Source organism: Rousettus aegyptiacus, unplaced genomic scaffold (genome assembly GCF_014176215.1).
Source record: "Rousettus aegyptiacus isolate mRouAeg1 unplaced genomic scaffold, mRouAeg1.p scaffold_m13_p_4, whole genome shotgun sequence".
NCBI classification, from domain to species: Eukaryota; Metazoa; Chordata; class Mammalia; order Chiroptera; family Pteropodidae; genus Rousettus; species Rousettus aegyptiacus.
In genome coordinates this window covers 31,149,005-31,167,561 of record NW_023416307.1, presented here as the reverse complement: position 1 = coordinate 31,167,561, position 18,557 = coordinate 31,149,005, and the positions used below count along the sequence as shown (strand labels likewise).

The window sequence follows — 18,557 nt, the reverse complement described above, 5'->3', positions numbered from 1 at the left end:
ATGTGGCCACTGCAATTAGAGGGTGGTGAATTGTGGACAGAGGGAGCAGATTGCTTTTTAAATGGCACATCCAGGTCTACCCACCCTGGTTTAAATCAGTAAGGCCTCAGTTCCATTTTGCAATAAATCCCATCAACCTCATTATGTCCCTGGAATATTCGTATGCAGACCAGCAACAATAATATTTGACAGTTGCAACTACTGTGTGCCAAGCGACTTCCGTGTGCCAAGCACTGGGTGGGGTGCTTTGCTTATGTATCTAGGATCTCATATACCATCATTATCTCTTTGTATATATTCATTATTTCTCATGCAAAATGAATGTAATCTTCATTTAACAAGAGGAAACTGAGGTTCAGGGAGTGGAAGTCATTGGTTGCATATCCCAGAGCCAGTAAGTGCAAAAGCAGGAATCACACTAGGTCTCCCTGATTCCAATGTCCACATAGGCCCTGAGATGGTAAACATAGACACATAATCAGAGCCTTGAACTTTAATCCTCAAAACTGAACCTTGTGGACTTCTGCAAGCAGCAGTAGGCAAGTGAAACACTTTCCAGTTGAAGTGCATAAGTCCGAAATATTGTCTGTGTGAAGAATGCGCAGCACACGAGAAGTCTGTGGCTCACTATCTTTAGTCTAGGACTTATGCTGCAGTAGACAGAGGCTCTGTAGTGCTGTGGGCAGAGACCTTCAGAGGAGCAGGCAGAGACAGGGGTAAGGAATGTGTGGGTATCATCAGGCAGCGCTCAGAAGTGAAGTATGAAGTATTAGCAATGGAGGTGCCTGTGGCTCTGGTTACTCTACAGGGCACAAATCGAAATTGTCAGAAAGATACCCTGGTGTCATCTCCTTCAGCCCACACAGGCCGGTTTTGGCCTCTCTTACTGGCCTCTAGACCAGGGTCACACGTTTCCTCCAGTCTGTCAGGTCTTTGCAGGGCCAAGGGCCTCTGCTGTTTGGATCCAAGGTTTGTTCCCTGAAATTCTAGTCAAATTCCTCTCCCTAGCTAGGCAGTGCTCTCTCAGACTCTGCCCCCAAAGCCTGCCTTTTTTGCTTCTTTCTTGACTTGTGGTTTATTCCTTTCTCTTTTTAAAATTTTAATATAAGAACTCTTGGCCTTTGGACCTAGATCCTCAATTGGTGTAAAGTCTTTTCAGAGGCTGCATTGTTTTGATCATTTTGTTTTTATCTTTTAGGTTTTCATAACTGGTATGATCTATTTTAGCTTTATATGTTTTTTCAAATTTCTAGAGTCATCATTTTTTATAGTTACAAAGCACTTACCATATGACAGGTACTCTGTTCAGCACTTTGTGTGAACTGTCTCATTTAATCTTCACAATAATCCCAGTGTAAAGATAATGCAGCTGAGCCTCAGAAGGGTTAATAACTAGCTAAAGGTCACAAAGCTTGCAAAGAAAAACCAGATTTCAATCCCAGGGATTCTGACTTTGGAGCCCAGGTGCTGTCACTGCACCTGTCCTGCCTCTCTGCTGATAAGCCATAGTGCAGAGCACGCTTTTCCATAATCTGTTGTTGTTGTTGTTGTTGTTTTAATTTTAACTTTATTAAATGTATCGGGGTGACATTGGTTAATAAGATTATATAAGTTTCAAGTGTACAGTTCTATAATCCATCATCTGTATATGTCACAGTGTTCACTGTAATCATTAGCTGGCCTCTGCTTTGCTGATATTTTACCCTGAGGATTTAAGGATTCCTGAGCACATGCATCCACAGGGACACACCCTCTAAGTCCCGGCACAGAAGGTGACTGTGTGTACAAGGACACTTTGTTTTGTGTGCAGATGTCCTAGAGCCCTGGCTTATGGACACGGGATATCAAGAGATTATACAGACTTTATCTTTTGATCTTCCATCTTGTCCCCTTTATTGAATAGAGATCAAGAAATACTAAATATTCAGTAATGACTCTCTTCCACCAGGGACTCCTCTCCCACGTCCTGCTCCTGCTGGATCCCCATCCACGTCTACTGCCTTGGCCTGGGGTGACAACTTGTGTTTCTAGTGTTATAAGTAGAAACTTAGACTACATTGTCACATGGAAGTAGTTAAAACCCACAGTTAGGCTTTCGAATTTCATGTCACCGTAGGTCAGGCGGGCTTGTGCAGGCATCCTGCTAAATACATTCCGATTTCCAAATAAAGGCCCTTCAGATGCTCTTTGGGTGACATAAGGCTGTGTAGATTGCAGCCTTTGTCTTTCTCAGTGACCTCAGATGTCACCTCCTACCAGAGCTTTCTAAGGAAGCTCTGCATGTCCTGTGCTATTTATGAGTAACCATGTGAATTTGGCTGAGTTCTAAATTAGTATCTGTATATTCTTAGAAGGACTTTGTACATTGAATATAGTCATTTATTATCTTTGTGAAAAGGACGTGGCTTCAGGCCAATTAAATAGGGGGTACAAGACTCTCAGCTTGTGACCAATGATAAAGTAGAATTTATTACTAAGTTCCAAGCTAGGTTGATTAAACCTAACTCAGGTGAATGAGTCCCTCAGTAGTGAGAGAAAGTACACAAAGAGCTTCTTCTATTTTTATTCAGTTAAATAAAAATTCCTATGACTTCACTTAGACAAAGTACAACTTGTTTAATTCTCTGTCACAGAATTAGGGGCCAGGAGGTGTTGAGGTGCCTACCCTGGTCATCTTTTCAGATTGACCTTGGACAGACCTTGGTGATGCCTGATTCTGCTCAAGGGTTTTGAAATGATACTAGTGATATGTATCTTTTTTTTTCAACGTGCCTAGAATCTTCTGTTCCTTCATTTGGGGGAGAAAATATCTTTAAGTCTCAGAAAAAAATTAAATTGAACCCAGGAGCACCAACTTGCTCCATGGTGGTAGGTTTTATTCTTCAGAGAACTGTGAATTTTCTAGGTCACCGTGGTTTCATGTAGTGCCCTTTAAGGCCATCATAACATTGTCTAGTGATAAAACAACCAGTTGTAAGTAAAAGATATTCTACTGCTTTGGTTCTATTGCCTGAATTTTTTTTAAAGAAATACTACTGGTACCTTATTGGCCAGTAATAGTGAAGCCCTCATGTATAAAATGAGAACCTAGAAATCTAAGCAGAGAGTTTCCTATAAGTTTCTAACTTTTTATTATGAGTAACTGGAGCTTTCAAGGATATTGGGCTCAATTTTATTTTTTAAGTTTATGGTAGAATTAAAATCTTTTTTCTGTTCTTATAGACAGTCATTTGACAAATTTACCTCTACTATGCAGGCACTGTACAGGACACCAGAATACAGTCTGTCCTTAAGAAGACCAGATTGGTGAGAGAAACGGGCATTAGGCAAATAATCACCCAAATAACCATTCGTTATCATTGTCAGAGCGATATGGCGGAGAAGAATACATGCTAAGGGATTGTATCGTACCACAGGAATGGGAGCCTAGCCTGGCTCATATTCCAGCCAAAGGAAGGCGGAGGGGCATGTGGAGACGCTAGGCAGGAAAGCCAAGGCATGGTCTTGCAGGGCTTTGTAGGCCATGCTAAGGAGTTTTGAATTTTACTCGAAGAATAATGGGAAAACACTGACGTGTGTTAAATAAGGGAATACAATCAGATCTGCATTTTCAAAGGTCATCTTTGGCTGCTGCAGGTAAAGTGATTGGAAAGTGCATGGGTGGGTAGGAGAGATCCATTTGTCCAGGCTAGAGAAGGTAATGCTTTAGGTAGATGGCAGAGTAGGGATTGAGAAAAGTGGAGACATGTGTGAGAGATGTCATAGAAGACATTGTGGTTGATTAGACATTGGAGATGAAGGAAAGCAGGCAGTCACACGCCTGATGTCAGACTGGAGCATCCAAGGGGGGAGGACCAGGTTAGGGAGCAGAAAGATAAGATCAGTTTGGAATGTAGTGGAGTTTAAGATGCCTATAAAGTGGCCAATGGTGATGCCAACAACACAGTTGGATTATGTAGATACAGCCATAGAAGATGGTAGAAGAGGGGTTGACGATGGAAAAAATGGGAATTATCAGTTGATGGTAATGGAAGTATACATTGAGAAGAAAAGAGAATCTGGGCCTGAGCTCAAAGAACTCAGTGTAGGGAAAGATAAGCCAGCAAAGAAGACTGATGAGGACATAAAAGGAATAACAGGAGAGTTTGGTGTTGCTGCAAGGAAAATCGAGGATTCAAGCTAAGGACAGAGTTTAAAAGGGCCAGTTATGCCAAATGCTGTCCAAAGGTCAGGTACAATAGCAGCATCCTTTAGTTTTAATGACAGAGAAGATACTTTAAAAGGTAGTTTCTGTGTAGTATTCTTTAGAAACACATTCATTTCTTCTCAGTTTGGGAGGAAAAGAAACAACTTGCTCGAGGTGGTGGATCTAGTTTCGGAATGGAAAGTGAATTTAAGGGCCTCGTCTGCGTGCCCTGACAGTTCTCCCAGTCACCTCGCACACCCCTTCCGGAATGCTTGGGAAGCTCCTAACGAAGTTTGTTTCCACCACCAAGTTGTTCAAAGGGTTGACTAGGAAAACACGCGAAAGAACTTTGTCATCTGCCAAAAGCTGGACAGGGCTCGCTTTCGGACGACTTGTCAAATCCAGCTTAAATATTGCTAACAAGACCTATCTCATGCTTCTATTGAGAGAACTTTTCATGATTACCTGCTCATCCATTCGTGGTCACCTTTCACTCACATTCTTTCTTAGCATTCATTTTCACTCAGGGTAACCAGGCTGGTCTCATAGAATCTGTGCCAGCTGAAGCCCAAATCCAAAGCAGCCACTGGCATATAAGGTTATTTTTTGGAACCTAAATAGTTTCTCCCAGATGCTCTTACACCGAAACAAAACAAAATGAAACAAAACTGGGGACTGGAATGGGGCGGGGGAGCTGCATATCTCTTAAAGAGTCCGTATGTACAAGACAACATAGTGAAACTGAAAACTTTTATGGGCAACTGAGTATTTGGGGAAATTCTGTCGAGAGTAGTATTTTGGCTAACAGTTATCTTATAAGTTCTTTAATTTTCTGATGCCTCAGTTTCCCTGTTTGTAAAACTAGAAATAACAATAGCATTTAACTTCTGGGGCTACTGTGAGGATTAAGTGAGTTAATTCACAGAAAGCCTTAGGAAGCACCAATACTTAGAACACACTCAGTAAATATTAGTTGGTAATATTATTGGTGTAGGTGCCTTTGGCTGGTCAGAATTATAATTTCCCAAAGTTTAAATTCTTTTATGTACAGCGGTAAAACCCTCTTGAACTTATTTATGCCTTGGGGAAGCTTATTTGTTATAATACTCAAGTAGGAATTCAGTTATGTCACTAAGTAAAAACGTCGATAGTTTTTAAATGGCAGGATAGCAGATTAGTGTAGAGACAAAGTACACGAGCTTTGAAGCAGTGAAAACCATGGTGTAACTCTAGCTATGTGGCTATGGACAAATTACTTACCCTCTCTGGACCTCTGCCTCCTTATGTACACAATTACGATACTCTTAATTTTGCAGGATTGTTTTGAGACATAAGTGGAATCATATGTACAGAAAGCTTGGCACAAATGCCTGACACAGGAATGTATTGACATTATTGGGTGAATGTTTAATTTTAGTTTGGAACTGACTATTTCAAAGTTGTTGGTTTGTGTTTGTTTGTTTGTTTGTTTGTTTTATACAGATAGTAGTTCCCATAGCCCGTCTGCCTTAATTTTCTAATGTACTTTCCCTGCGTACTATAAAACTTGGACTTTTCCATCCCTTTTTGAGTTCTCTTTTCTGAGATCACCCCTCTTTCTGTGATTTGTTGGTGTACCATTTGTTATTAACTTAGTTCACAGGCCTGGCCTGGCCAGCACAGGGAGGCAGCCCATTCTTCATCCTTCCAAATCCACCTTGTTTAGAAGGATAAAGGTGCTTAGAAAGTCTCCTTTTCCTAGCCAAGCTTCAGGGAATTTTCCCCTGGAGAACTCTGCTTTTCAGTGGATTCTCTTATCAGTATTTATTGCTGTCATTTCCAACATCGTGTAATTATGATCCCATCATTGCCATTGAGTGGTTGCATCAAATCTCCTCTCCCACCGGTACCTAAACAAAACCCATGAGAAGACAGAGATCTTGTGATGTCTAAATAGTAAGTTTTTGAGCATCGGGGATGCGGTGCCTTGGGAGTGACCCCTTCACCAAGAAAGTAGAAGCAAGGCAGTCAAAGGTTCAGTAAGACACTGCCTGGGTTTGACTCTGGCTCTGCCACTTACTGCCTTTGTGATCTTGGGCAAGATATGACTTATCTCTGCCTCAATTTGCCCATTTGTAAAATGTGATAGTGATAGTTTCAATGAGAGTAAATGAATTAATGCATACAAAGCACTTAGAACAGGTTACCTGGCACTGAGTAAGCATGTGAATAAGTTCAAGAATGTTGCATAGGAAGAGAAAAACCTTCGTTTCCTGTTATCTGCCTTGTTGCTGCTCTGAGTCATCTCCTTTCAGGGTGAGGGCTCAGAATTGAACGCAGCCTGAGCAGGCTCAGCTGGCAGAAGCAGGAGACCAGGACATCAGTGTGGCTTTGCACCAGTGCTGCATTCCCACCCACTGGACCACACTCCCGGGCCCTCAGCAGAAGGAAGCACCACAAACAAGAATAACTCCCCCCTTCCAGGGCCTGGAGTGTTAATTCATCAGCACTGCTGAGAAATGGCCTTTAATTTACTTAGTCATTAACTGTAGGCGTCCTAATGTGTGCTGTGAGCGGTCACCACTGGTGGGGGGTAGAGCAGCCCTTTATTCCTGGATGTGGTTGGCATCAGCATGAAGACTCAACACTTTCCAGCTGGGGTTTTGCTCCATTATGTCAATAACTGAACAGAAATTATGAAGTAGCTAGGAGCCAGGCTGACAAACTAGATGCTCATTGTCCCGGGCAGGGCCTGCCCACAGGCCTCTCTGACAATGGTCTGCAGTTGCATGAGTATATGTATATCATGCTGTTGCTTCAGGAGGCCATGGAGTGTGCGTGGATGTGTGGAACCCTGTTTCTCAGTGGATCCCACAAGGGCTCCTTGTTCTAATGTGCCGCTGTGCTGCAGGAGGCCTGGCTTTCCCTGTGTGATCACCTGGACCCTGTGATGGCAGGGCCTCCCTGCCAAGGTCAGGAAGTTGGGCTAAATTCCTATGCTGATGCTGAAAATACTACTGATATTTTAAATCCTTTTGCCCAGAGCCCTTTCCACACTTTCAAGGAATGGAAAGGATATGCTAGAATTTTATACTTATAGCTTGCTGTTGGGGAAAAAAAGAAAAAGAAAAAGAAAAAACAGCATTAGACATATGCTGACCTTAGGTGGATGGCAAGGGTGACTTTTCAGTGACAGAGGGGAATGAGCATTACAGACCTGCCTTGCATTCACTGGAATCTTAATGGAAACTCTCTTTATTACATCTAGTCTGAATTTCTTATATTTAACAATTATTATTTTTAGTTTTTCCTAACCATAGCACTATTGCAACAGAATAGTTTCACAGATAGTGCTATTTCACTTGACCTTTAAATAATCTGATTTTTTTCATTTCACGCTTGTTTTCTTCAATGAGTAGTTTTATAAAAACAGAAGTTTAGGGAGCATAAGGGACCTCAAAAATGGTCTAAACCACTTCTCTCAAAGCAAAAATCCCTTTGACAGTATACCACAAACGGAGTCGTTTAGCCTGTTTAACATATAATCTCTGCTTACATTTAGAGACTTGAGGCAGCATGTTCTGTTTTTGAGCAACTTATCTTATTATTGATTCAGTTTCTTAGGAATACCTGCATTAATACAAGATATGCCAAAGAAAACTAAAATGCCTTCCACACAAGCCCCCAAAATGCTGGAGGGCAATTCTTGTTCCTCTGTGCAAGACCCGGGAATATCCAGGTAGTCATTGTCCTTGGGGAAACTGTTGCGGCTCAGAGATAGTAAGGAATAATCACACTGACTGACATTTGTGGAAGACACAGGACCAGAATTCTTCATTCAGACTCTTCCCAGCTCAGTCTGTGTAGAACTTTCTACATGAATAAAGACTAGCTTGACTCACATGTACTCAGATAGTGCTTAGCCATGGGGCTGCCTCTTGCTCACAAGTTGGCCTTGGAGCTCAAAGGAAAAATTTAGGCAGTTAGTTTCCAGCAAAACTCTGAGTGAGTAGGTCGGATGGTTTATCTTTAATAGTGTAAAGTAGGTGTAAAATGAATGTCTCTTTCGCCTGTTTAACTTCTTCAATGGTTCTCTGATTGCTATTTCTGTGAAGAAAAGACAGGTAAGAAAGTAAAGACAGAAAGAGGGAAAAATGGCCACTTGAAAAAGTATAAGACAGCATCTTTCACTTGGTATACATAAATATTTCTCAAACAGCTTCTTCCGAGTTCATAGAGACAGCATGGCAAGAACCAGACACAGAGTGTGGTCCTGGCTTTGCACTTACCAGTGAGTGAACTTGGGCAAGCTATTGGTCCGTGTGTGCCTCGGTTTTCTTATCTGCCAAGTGGACATGCTGACAGTAGTCTGTGCCTAAAAGGTTGTGGTGAGAATTGAATAAGTTGGCATGAGTAAAGTACTTAGAGCAGTGCTGGCATCAGAGGAAGCACTACATAAATGTTTGTTCTCATTATTAATGATTACTATTCTTTTTTTAATTCTCATTACTTTGTTGCATATTGAATTGAGAGATGCCAGCCTGCTTCACCATCACTCTAGCGTCCTTCCTATAAAAAAAGTTTAGAATCCCAGTTTTAGTTACAAAGGGTCATGCCCTTGCCCTGCTGTCGTTGGTTTGCAGTGGTCTTTTCAAAACTGAGCTTTAGCAGATGGACACAAGCACGGCTTCTACAGGGCTGATCCAGAACAGTCCTACTTGAGTGAGTGGCATGTGTGTTGTGCACTTGACTCAAAGGACTGCACTCGGTCCTTTCATTCTGAGTGTCTTTGAACTGAGAGCCCCAGAGGCAAGGGGATGGTTTGAGGTACTACCTAAGGAGCCCACCTCTCTATCTCACACCAGCCTCTTCCTGTCCTCTGGAAGCTAACTCAGGCCCCCCATTGTCAATGGGGTCCCTTCTCCCCACTTTCAGGAGGCTGCCCGGATAGAGCTCTCTAAGAGCAAACCAGAATTCTGCTTCATTTCACTTCCCATTCTGAATTGTGAGTAGTTTTTGCTTTGTGATGCAGCACATCCTTGCTTAGACTCTAGAGTGAACAGACCTGTGAGATCACCTAATCTGCCCTCTCGTTGAAAGTTGGGTTAAGGTGACTTCCTCGAGATCATACAACATTCGCTCATTTGTTAACAAACACTTTTGAGGCTGTGTGGTCTGCAGTGACTGTGCAGGTGGTAGAGCAGGACTAGAGTCTAGTCTTACTGTGTCTGCTCGACTGTTCTTCCCTCCAAGGCCTTTGCCTCTCTTACCTACCCTACCCCTGTCCACAGTGACACATTCACATTGGAGCTATGGGTTATTAATTCTCAATGCGGATATTATCTCTGAGTCTATATAATGGAAAACGTGATGTATGTAAAAGTTAGACCCAGAGCCCGATATCTTTACATACTGGCATCTAACGTGTATGGGGATCTTGGTAGATCCCCAAATCTACCAAAGGTCATGAGAACAACACTCAAATTCAACCTGAATATTTGGCAAGTAGAAAAAAGAAGCCAATTATCCTTTCTGACATTTCTTAAGGATACTGAAGAAAGTGCTGGTGGTGACAGGGGAGATGAGGTGTCTTTTGCTTATGTGCCTCCCCACACCCTCACCGTACTTCCCACTACTTCTCCGCCTGGCAGAATACTCTCCCAGGTACTCAGGCCAGGAAGGCGGGTAGGGCATAGTATGGGAAGAATGTGGAGTCAGACTGACTTGGGCTTGGTTCCAAGCCCCCCACATTTTCCCACTGTGTGATACAGAACAATTTACTTCACTTTTCTGAGCCCCAATTTGCTTTTCTATACAATGGAAATAATAACAATAAACTGTAATCGCATTGTGGGATTAAGAGCCAAAGCATATAAATCATCAGCCCAGCAAATACCTGGTACTCTCAGACAGTTCCCCATGTGGCGATTTTATCCATTTCATCACTTCCCCCTAACTTATTGTGTGGCCACTGACAAGGCATTAAGCCTTCCTGAGAGTCTATAAAGAAGGAAATTTTCAAATGACATTTGACCCACCTACCTCATAGGGCAATCATAAGGCTCTAATTAAAATAATCTATGCTGAAGTACTTGTTTAGGGTAAAACAAACAAACAAACAAAAAACAACAAAAACAAAATAAAACAAAGTAAAACAAAACCCATACATAGTGATTACAATTCTGTATCTTTTTCTAAAAGATTCTATGTCTTTAGAATGTTACATTCTAAAGTCAATTTTGGTCCATGGTACATATAGTCTTTGTGATTAGAAAGGAGGTTGTATTAAGTTTCCCTTTAGGTCCCAGCAAGCTCTGTGTGTGTTATGGTCACTTTGGTCACTTTAAACTCTAGTGAGAGGGCGTGTCAAGATCAGAGCAGATCGATCCCCACTGCCGTGAAAACAACTTTAACCATGTGCTCAGGTGACGTAGACAGAGGCGGCATCTTCATAAACAAAGAACCAAATTCCAAGTCTACAGTTCCTTGTTTATTTTTGTCTTGATCTTTCCAAGGCAGATTTTGAGGTTTAAAAAGATATCGAAGGCCAAGATTTGTTTTCCATTTGTTTGTTTGTATAGACCCTTCTTTATGACTCTTCTTCATTACAATAAAAGGCCCTAAGATAGCTTACAAAGACTAATAGAGCAACTAAAAAGAAATAAGAAAATAAAGTAGAAAGGATTGTAAAGCAGAAGAGAAAACCAATATAAAGCCAGGGCAGGGTCCATTTCCAGCATGCCCACACAACGTGGCATCAGCCACGTGCAGGCGTTAGGCAGCCACGTGCAGGCATCGGGCAGCCACCAGTCTGACTCCGAGAGGCAAACTCAAAGGATTCCAGATTCATGTTGTTCATCAGATAAGGGTAAACCTGTTTCTGAGAGGATTGAAATCCCTTCCGCTTGCCTAGCCATGGTGAGTAGGTCTGTGAATAATGTCTGAGGTGAGGGCCCTACCATAAACATACTGATTAGTTTTATTCGGCTATTCTGATAACATTGTAAAATGCAATTTATGGCCTAACAGTTCATCAGAATCACTTCCTCAAGAGCCAAAGCATCCCGGTTCACACTTTTCTGCTGGTTAAACTTAATCTCAAAAGAACATTGAAAGAAACAAAAAAGAAAGCTCAACTTCACAGCCTTTGTCATGATCACCCATGAGGATTATTTCTTATAACCATAATAAGAATTGAATATTTAAGGGTTCAGGTGATATTCTCTTGCAAGAATTTAAAGAGCTGAAATTCTGCATAGTCACTTTAGGATAATCGTTATAACCTTTGAGGATCCCACAAGTGGGGCGCAGGATTACTTTCCTCATTAAAGTGAACTAACCATTTCATGTTCTTGAAAGTGCAGCCGCACCACCTCTGCCTGGAAGTGGCCTGAGGAAAGGCCAAGGGAGAGGATCAAACTGGTTTTTGAAAAAATTATTCGTTGGAAACAGCAACAGAGGCAAAGGGGCGGGGGGGACAAGAAGACCCCAGTGTCCTACTCTACAGAGCAAGGCGGCAATGATTTCAGCCTGGAAAGTTTTCAGAGTGGGTATTATTTGTCATCCCCCAACCAGGAAAAAACAAAACAAAACAAAACTAGGAAGCTTTTAATTTGATACCGAATGTCAAATTTTAAGTGATATAACTTTTGGAGATGCATCCAAGAAGCTTTGGATGAAACCATACTTCTAGGCAGTTCAGTCTAGGTGGGGCGTCTGCCAGGAGTTTTTGAGTAGTTGGTTTAAGCCGCTCTTTTTTGACCACAGAACCACTGACATCTTTATGCATAATTTGAATGAAGTTTAGAAATACTATTTGATTCTCTCTCCTTTTTCACTTCTTCCAACTTAGACTTTCATTCCCTTATTTTATTTTTCTGCCTTTCTCTAAGATGGCAAATAGATCCCATGCCAGTCTCATTCATGGATGGGTCTCTGTTTAGGAAAACATTGTTAGGCTTTGGCTATGCTCAGCATAAAAGAATTTTCTGACCTGGAAGAGGTGGTCTGAGGCTCTAAAAGTCTTTCTCCTCTTCTCTGACTACTCTGTCTACAATATTCAACGCAATAAGTATCAATGATATCAGGCTCTAACTTGGATATAGTGGGAGATAAAAACTAGAGTGCAACAGAGACCCCGCCCACATATAGCTTTCAACCTAGAGTACAGAGCAGGTAAGACCTACTCAGGTAATATGAGGTACAGTGTGATCTAAACTGTAAGTGCTGATAGGAGGGAAAAAACCGCCCATGAAATATAAGAGAATACTATGTTGTCTTCTTTTGCCCCAAGTCTTTACTCCATTCAGTTCAATAAAATCTTCTGTGCACCTGCCAGCTTCCAGGCCCCAGGTGAAGGGCTTGGGGTCCACCAGGGTCAAGAACAACATAGTTGTTTCAGAGTTGCTTCCAGCAAGAGTCGTAAGAGCTTTGTAAAAGTATCTGCCTGAAACCCGGAACTGGGTTTTTCTCTGACATATTTTGTATGTCCCCTCAGACAGCCCAGCGCCTAGGAGGAGACAGAACAAACATTTTTCCCGGAAAGTCACTTAACACTGAGACACAGCAGCTGGAAATTGGCAAGGTGCCCTCAGAAGACTGAGGAAGTGATTTATTTCCCCAGCCTCGCCATAGGAGCCAAAGCCCTGGCAGATGCCTCCATGAGTTAGCGGCAGCTGATCTGAGTGAGATCAGTATTAATTATTAGTCACTTTTGAGTGTCTTTCTCAGAAACTACAGAGTACTTGGGAAGCCCAGACCCTCTTGAGTTGCAATCAATACTGTGTCTACCTTGCACAGGGACCTGAGTGGCATGTAATTATAAAATAGTATTGATTCCTAGCAACAAAGTTGAAAATGTACAAATCCTTCATATAAAATTCAGCTAAATCTTCCAAAGGCTTCCCCCCCACCCCCCAAGAAAGAGACCAATGGCGGGAGTGAAAAAACTTGAAACGTTAGCTAAATTAGGGCTATTTCCTGCCAGGAGCCAGATCTGTACACACAATTATTTTATTCTCTGTGCTGGCATTGATTCGCTTTGGTTGAGTGTTAGAAATTTCTCTGTTTTGAGTCTGTAATGCAAATTATTCACTCGGTTCCCATGATGGTGTTTCCTACTCACATCTTCCTGTATTATTTTTTTTCTATAGAACAAATAATTGACTCATCCCTACCCCCCAGCGTACTCCTCATTCCCGTCCCTACACCTGCTTTGCCTCCTCTATCGCGCCATCTGCCACACTCCTCGGCCAAAGTATCACTCACCCTCACACACCCCATAGACGGCAAACTGCCTATTCTATTTTGGCCTAATTCCGAGTTTTCCTTCTAAGTTGGCACCCACTCCAGTCCTGTTAGAGTAACTGGAAATCTGGATAGGTTTTAGTCGTCTTTTCCTTTTGGCTGCATCTCCATGCTCAAAGACAGTTGTGAACGTGGACTCCTCCACTGCCTTTGTTTCACTCATAGATGAGCTATCACTTTCTGCCTTGATCCATAGGATGACCTCGTGCTACGTTCCAGCTTCTAGTCTTGGTTCCTCCTATGGCTAGCAGAGGCCTCTTGAAAATGCAGATCTGATCAGGACATCTGACTGCATACAGTTCTCCAGTGGCTCCCCATCGCCTACAATCTAAGATGGACAAATAAATGTTGAGCCTCAGAAGATGGAGCTTATCTTCCAAACCTCAGAGGTTATGGGAAGATGGAAGCCTGGAGAATTGCAGGCGGGAGGCCCCTCAGGAAGGCTGCCTCGTCATGGGTTCCTTTGGAGTTTGGATTATCTGTGGTTGGTTTAGCCGGGGCTGTGACAGAGCTTTTATGCTAAAAAGCCATTCCTCTGGTTGTGCAGAGCTAGCTTGTCAGTGGGATACAGTTACAATCCATTCTATTTTGAGTAACTCGTTCCCTGAGCCAAGCAGTGAAGTGTTGTTGAGAAAGTTACAAGGGACTAGACCCCCTGAGATGTCCCCTCCAAACCTTGAATTTGAGAAAGAAGAAATTCTATTGCCAGTCCTGGGTTCTGACACAAAGGGAAGGGCCTGCACCATTTCTCAAAAGGGATGCTAATGGCAAGTGGCATGTGAAAATACTTTGTAATGATGGACATGTTCTTCAGCCATTGAGAGAACCAGAAAACCTCCCACGTTCTGCTACGCATTCCAAATGCTCCAGGACTATCCCTGCTTGAGAAACGTTGGCTCCTGTGACTACTCCTAAGATGTTCTCCTTTCCTGAGAGTATAATGAAGAGCTGGATTAGCTTGTGATCTTTTTATCCCTTCTGTTGCCTCTTCATCTTCCATGGTGATTTCGCTCAGATTGGAGTCACCTGATGTGGCTTTGCAGTCAAGCTCAACCGCTTACCGGGCATGACCTTGAATGTGGGCATGACCTTGAACAATTAATTAATCGCTCTGGGCCTCAGTGTTCTCATATAAAATAGGGGGTAATAATAATATCTACTTCACAAGTTTCTCATGAAGATTAAATAAGATAAAGCATGAAAGGTGCTTACCACATGGTCCACTGCCAGAGGCGTAATAATTGCATGAGATGATGATGGTTCCTGAGCTTAAGGGTCTTACTTGAGCAAGAAGTCGAAATTAACACTTAAAAAATTGACTACTTCAGAAAATAAAAAGGCAGCATGGTGTATCAGAAAGGGTAGTGGACTGGGTGGGGATCAGTAAATTCTGTTGTACCTTTAGCCATTAATTACTGTACGGGCTTGAATGAGTCACTTTTTTTCTCTGGTTTTTGCTTTCTTTATCTATAAAGTTTTTGCCCTATGTGATGTCGAAAGAATGAATGACATGAGCATTGTGAATGTGCTTTAAAACCTGTAGAATCTCATAAACAGTTTGGTGAGATATAATAAGTAACTTACTGTACACTGGGGTTTCCTACCCCTGATTTGAAAACCTCCATCAGCCAGTTGAGAGACAGCACTTAATGGGAACTTCTCAGGAGACCTGGACAGTCTACCTGTACGCCAAATAGCAGCGTGTTCTGCAAAACACTGAATTGCTGTCCCCCATCCTTGCCAATGTGTCCCCCAATAGCACAGGGGAGAGAGAGCCTTCGGGCATGTCGGCATCTCTCATTAAGAGCTCACATCCGAAGTTCTGCAGCTTTCCCTGCTGGTTTCCCAACATCTCCCATCCCCATTGTGCCCAGTTCCTTCAGGGTTGTCTGCTTCTTGCCCCACAGCAACAGAGGCGGGAGAAGGAGCTGCGAAAGCAGCAGGAGCGGGAGCAGCGCCGGCACTATGAGGAGCAGATGCGCAGGGAGGAGGAGAGGAGGCGAGCGGAGCACGAGCAGGTACAGCTGGGACCAGGGAGCCCCACTGATGCCCCAGGGTGAGCTCCAGCACCAGCTGTCTCCAGGCTGTGGGTCATCTTCTCTTACGACTGCTCAGTTTAAGCAGGTTTTTATTCTTTCTCAAGCAACTATTCTCACCTATTCAAGAAGTCAAATGCACAGCCTTGGCAAGGCCCACTCATTCAACCTGGCTTCCTACCCAGGCCAGAGTCCCCTGACACACCTTGATCTTTGGATTCTCCCAACCCTGGGTATCTTCTTTGAAGGTAGCACTAAAGCATGATAAACAAGCCATTCAGAAGAGCTTTTCTACTCGGGCAACCTCTGGTCTCCATTACTTTGAGCGGTTGAGGCAGGCCCCCTCTCTCTCCTTGTTAGAATCGCATTTTGAAAGCACAGTGAAGCTGCAGGGTGGTTCCATTACAAAGTGTACAATGGCATTCGACAATTATTTTATCCCTGCTGCTCGCACAGGAGCCTCCTTACTTCATAACATTGTTAATTCCAGGTAGCGCATAAAGAGTGAACCTGTAATGAAAAGCTTTAAAATGTAGCTGGGTTTATCAAAACCAAATAGTCACGGCAAAGGACTGAGCCATCTCAGTAAGCTGTTGCAGATAGCGGGCTTGTGCTTTTGACTGCATTGAAATGCTTTTGCTTTGGTGTGCACACTTTTCTCATTTTGTGAGGAGGTGTCTGGGTATTTTTTTATTTTCCTTCTTTCCTTCCACACTTCACTTGGCAGCTCTTGTCACCTTTGAAATTACCGGTTCTTTTTCTCTCTCTCTTCCTCTCTTTGTGTTCCTCTGAATTCTCTGCTGCCTACCTCTCCAGGAGTACATCAGGCGACAGTTAGAGGAGGAGCAGAGACAGTTAGAGATCTTGCAGCAGCAGCTACTGCATGAACAAGCTCTACTTCTGGTAATGGGAAAGCCAAGAACCAGCTGACCTGCTCTGTGTTCATCGTGTGTGTGTGTGTGTGTGTGTGTGTGTGTGTGTGTGTGTGTGTGTGTTTGCACACATACATGTGTGTGTTTGTCCTGCTAAGGTGCCAGTCCAGAAGAGGGGATCTTTCAAGCCTCATTGGCCTAGTAAATCTCATAGAAACTTCATACATTCCCTGACCCAGTTTGCCGAGCCTTAGTACATTTAATATACTTGTTATGCACTCTTTATTAACTCCATCTATCTATAAAACTTTAACATGAATCCAGCCTTATTATAAGTTCAGACTGGTTTTTGAGACCCACTGTGTTTATTGCAGAGTAATTTTTAAGGTCATTTGTAATGTGCTAGAATGCAGTCACAGCAAAATACACCTCTTCCATAAGCACTCACTCAGCTCTGCAATGATATTTCATTTACAGAATATTAATTTTACCCTTACGACTGGAACATTTTGTGTTCCTTGCTCATGCAGCTTTTACTAGAAGTACTTTTTATTTTTATTATTTCACTGCTCTCCAAATGAGCGTCTTGGTGTACGTTGTTTTTTAACTGAACTTTTTATTCAGTGACACTATGATGATTTTTAGCCTACACATAATCTTAATAATGGCTTTTGTAGGTCCAAATTCTGTCAAACGAAAATGATTAAGGCAATATCTTGAGCTACTCATTTAGTTTTGTTCTTAATTGTATTCATGTGAATGGTTTAATTACTAAATCAGGAAGTGGATGGCTCCTTATAAGGAGTTGTGTACCGACCATCCATATGTCCTCATTATTGCCATCTTCCTGGTTGTAATTCATCTGGGATAAGTTACTTTGTAACGGGTGGTGTTCTGTAGGGATTGCCATTAAAGCAGTACTGTTTTCATTAAATGCCACATTCTGTGTAGATGTTAACCCAAGGCTGTAGCTTATCTCTGTGGCACATCTGGATATCTTCCCGTGGTTCTCTGTTAGTATTGAGGTCCTTTGTTATTTAGCATCACTTTTGAGTCCATTGCATGCTTAGCTGGTACTGAATGATTTCTGTATGGTGATGTGGCCTTTCTTTGCTGCTCTTTCCTGATCTGGACAGGAATATAAGCGCAAACAATTGGAAGAGCAGAGACAAGCAGAAAGACTGCAGAGACAGCTAAAACAGGAGAGAGATTACTTGGTTTCCCTTCAGCATCAGCGGCAGGAGCAGAGGCCTGTGGAGAAGAAGCCACTGTACCATTACAAGGAAGGAATGAGTCCCAGCGAGAAACCAGCATGGGCCAAGGAGGTAAGTGAGCAAGCAAGTGTAGCCATACCCTGATGTCTGTAACAGCTGCCTCTTTCTCCTAGATCAGTAGTTTAACTTTATGATCCTACTCCCAGGTGCAGCACCGACCCCTTAATAACCACTTCAGTTCTTCCAGCTAAGCAGAATCACTATGCTGTTAAGTAGAAGTTGACATATGTCCTAGCTGATAGAGATGTACCACTTTCTTCCACTGCTAAACCATTTTCTAGCCATGACAAGTTGATACCCTCAGCTAAACCAGACTCATAGCTCCTGATTATGGCAGATGTTCAGAAGACTGAAAAACTAGTCTCTATTAAGCTAATGCCAGTAACACCAGCATATATTGATGATTCCAAATCAAGACTATTGTTTGAGTATCCCTCGTGAAAGAAAGATGGACCAGCTGGTCCTGTTAGACTTGGTCTTGAAGAATAATTGAAGCCTTAGGAAGCCTCAAGAACCATAGAGAGTTCTCAAAAGTGATCTCGCTCACAAGGATGTAGTACAACTTCAGAGTTAGGATCTGAGGTCACTTGTGTGTCCTCTTCCAACATCTTTAAAATGATAAATCCCCACTGGTCCATTACTGCAGTTAAAGAGAGCCTTAGAGACTCGTGTGGACCTCAGGGCGGGAGGGGCATGAATTCGGGCATCTTAACAAGTACCTCCACTCCTCTAAGAAGTACTGCATTGCTAAATGACCTCTCCTTGACTCATGACCTCCTGGCCTTCAGTGTTCCCAGCCCCAGGCCTAAATTTAGGACAGGCACACCTGCAGATCTTATTGAAGAAGATCGTGATCCCTTGCAAAGCATCCCAGAATTCCTTCTTTACACTGTACAGTTTCCTC

General features: G+C 42.7%; 1 protein-coding gene across 6 annotated transcripts in view; it reads left to right on the top strand.

The window, feature by feature from the left end:
- The window catches only part of TNIK (TRAF2 and NCK interacting kinase), a 350,899-nt gene that overhangs the window by 268,258 nt on the left and 64,084 nt on the right, over window positions 1-18,557 (top strand). For 3 of the 6 annotated variants that reach the window (XM_036218648.1, XM_036218647.1, XM_036218650.1), the window contains 3 exons: window positions 15,379-15,489; window positions 16,324-16,410; window positions 17,516-17,704. In XM_036218648.1, coding sequence (XP_036074541.1) covers window positions 15,379-15,489; window positions 16,324-16,410; window positions 17,516-17,704 — 387 coding nt within the window. The remainder of the gene's footprint in view (window positions 1-15,378; window positions 15,490-16,323; window positions 16,411-17,515; window positions 17,705-18,557) is intronic. The other 3 variants (XM_036218651.1, XM_036218649.1, XM_036218652.1) reach the window with 2 other exon arrangements.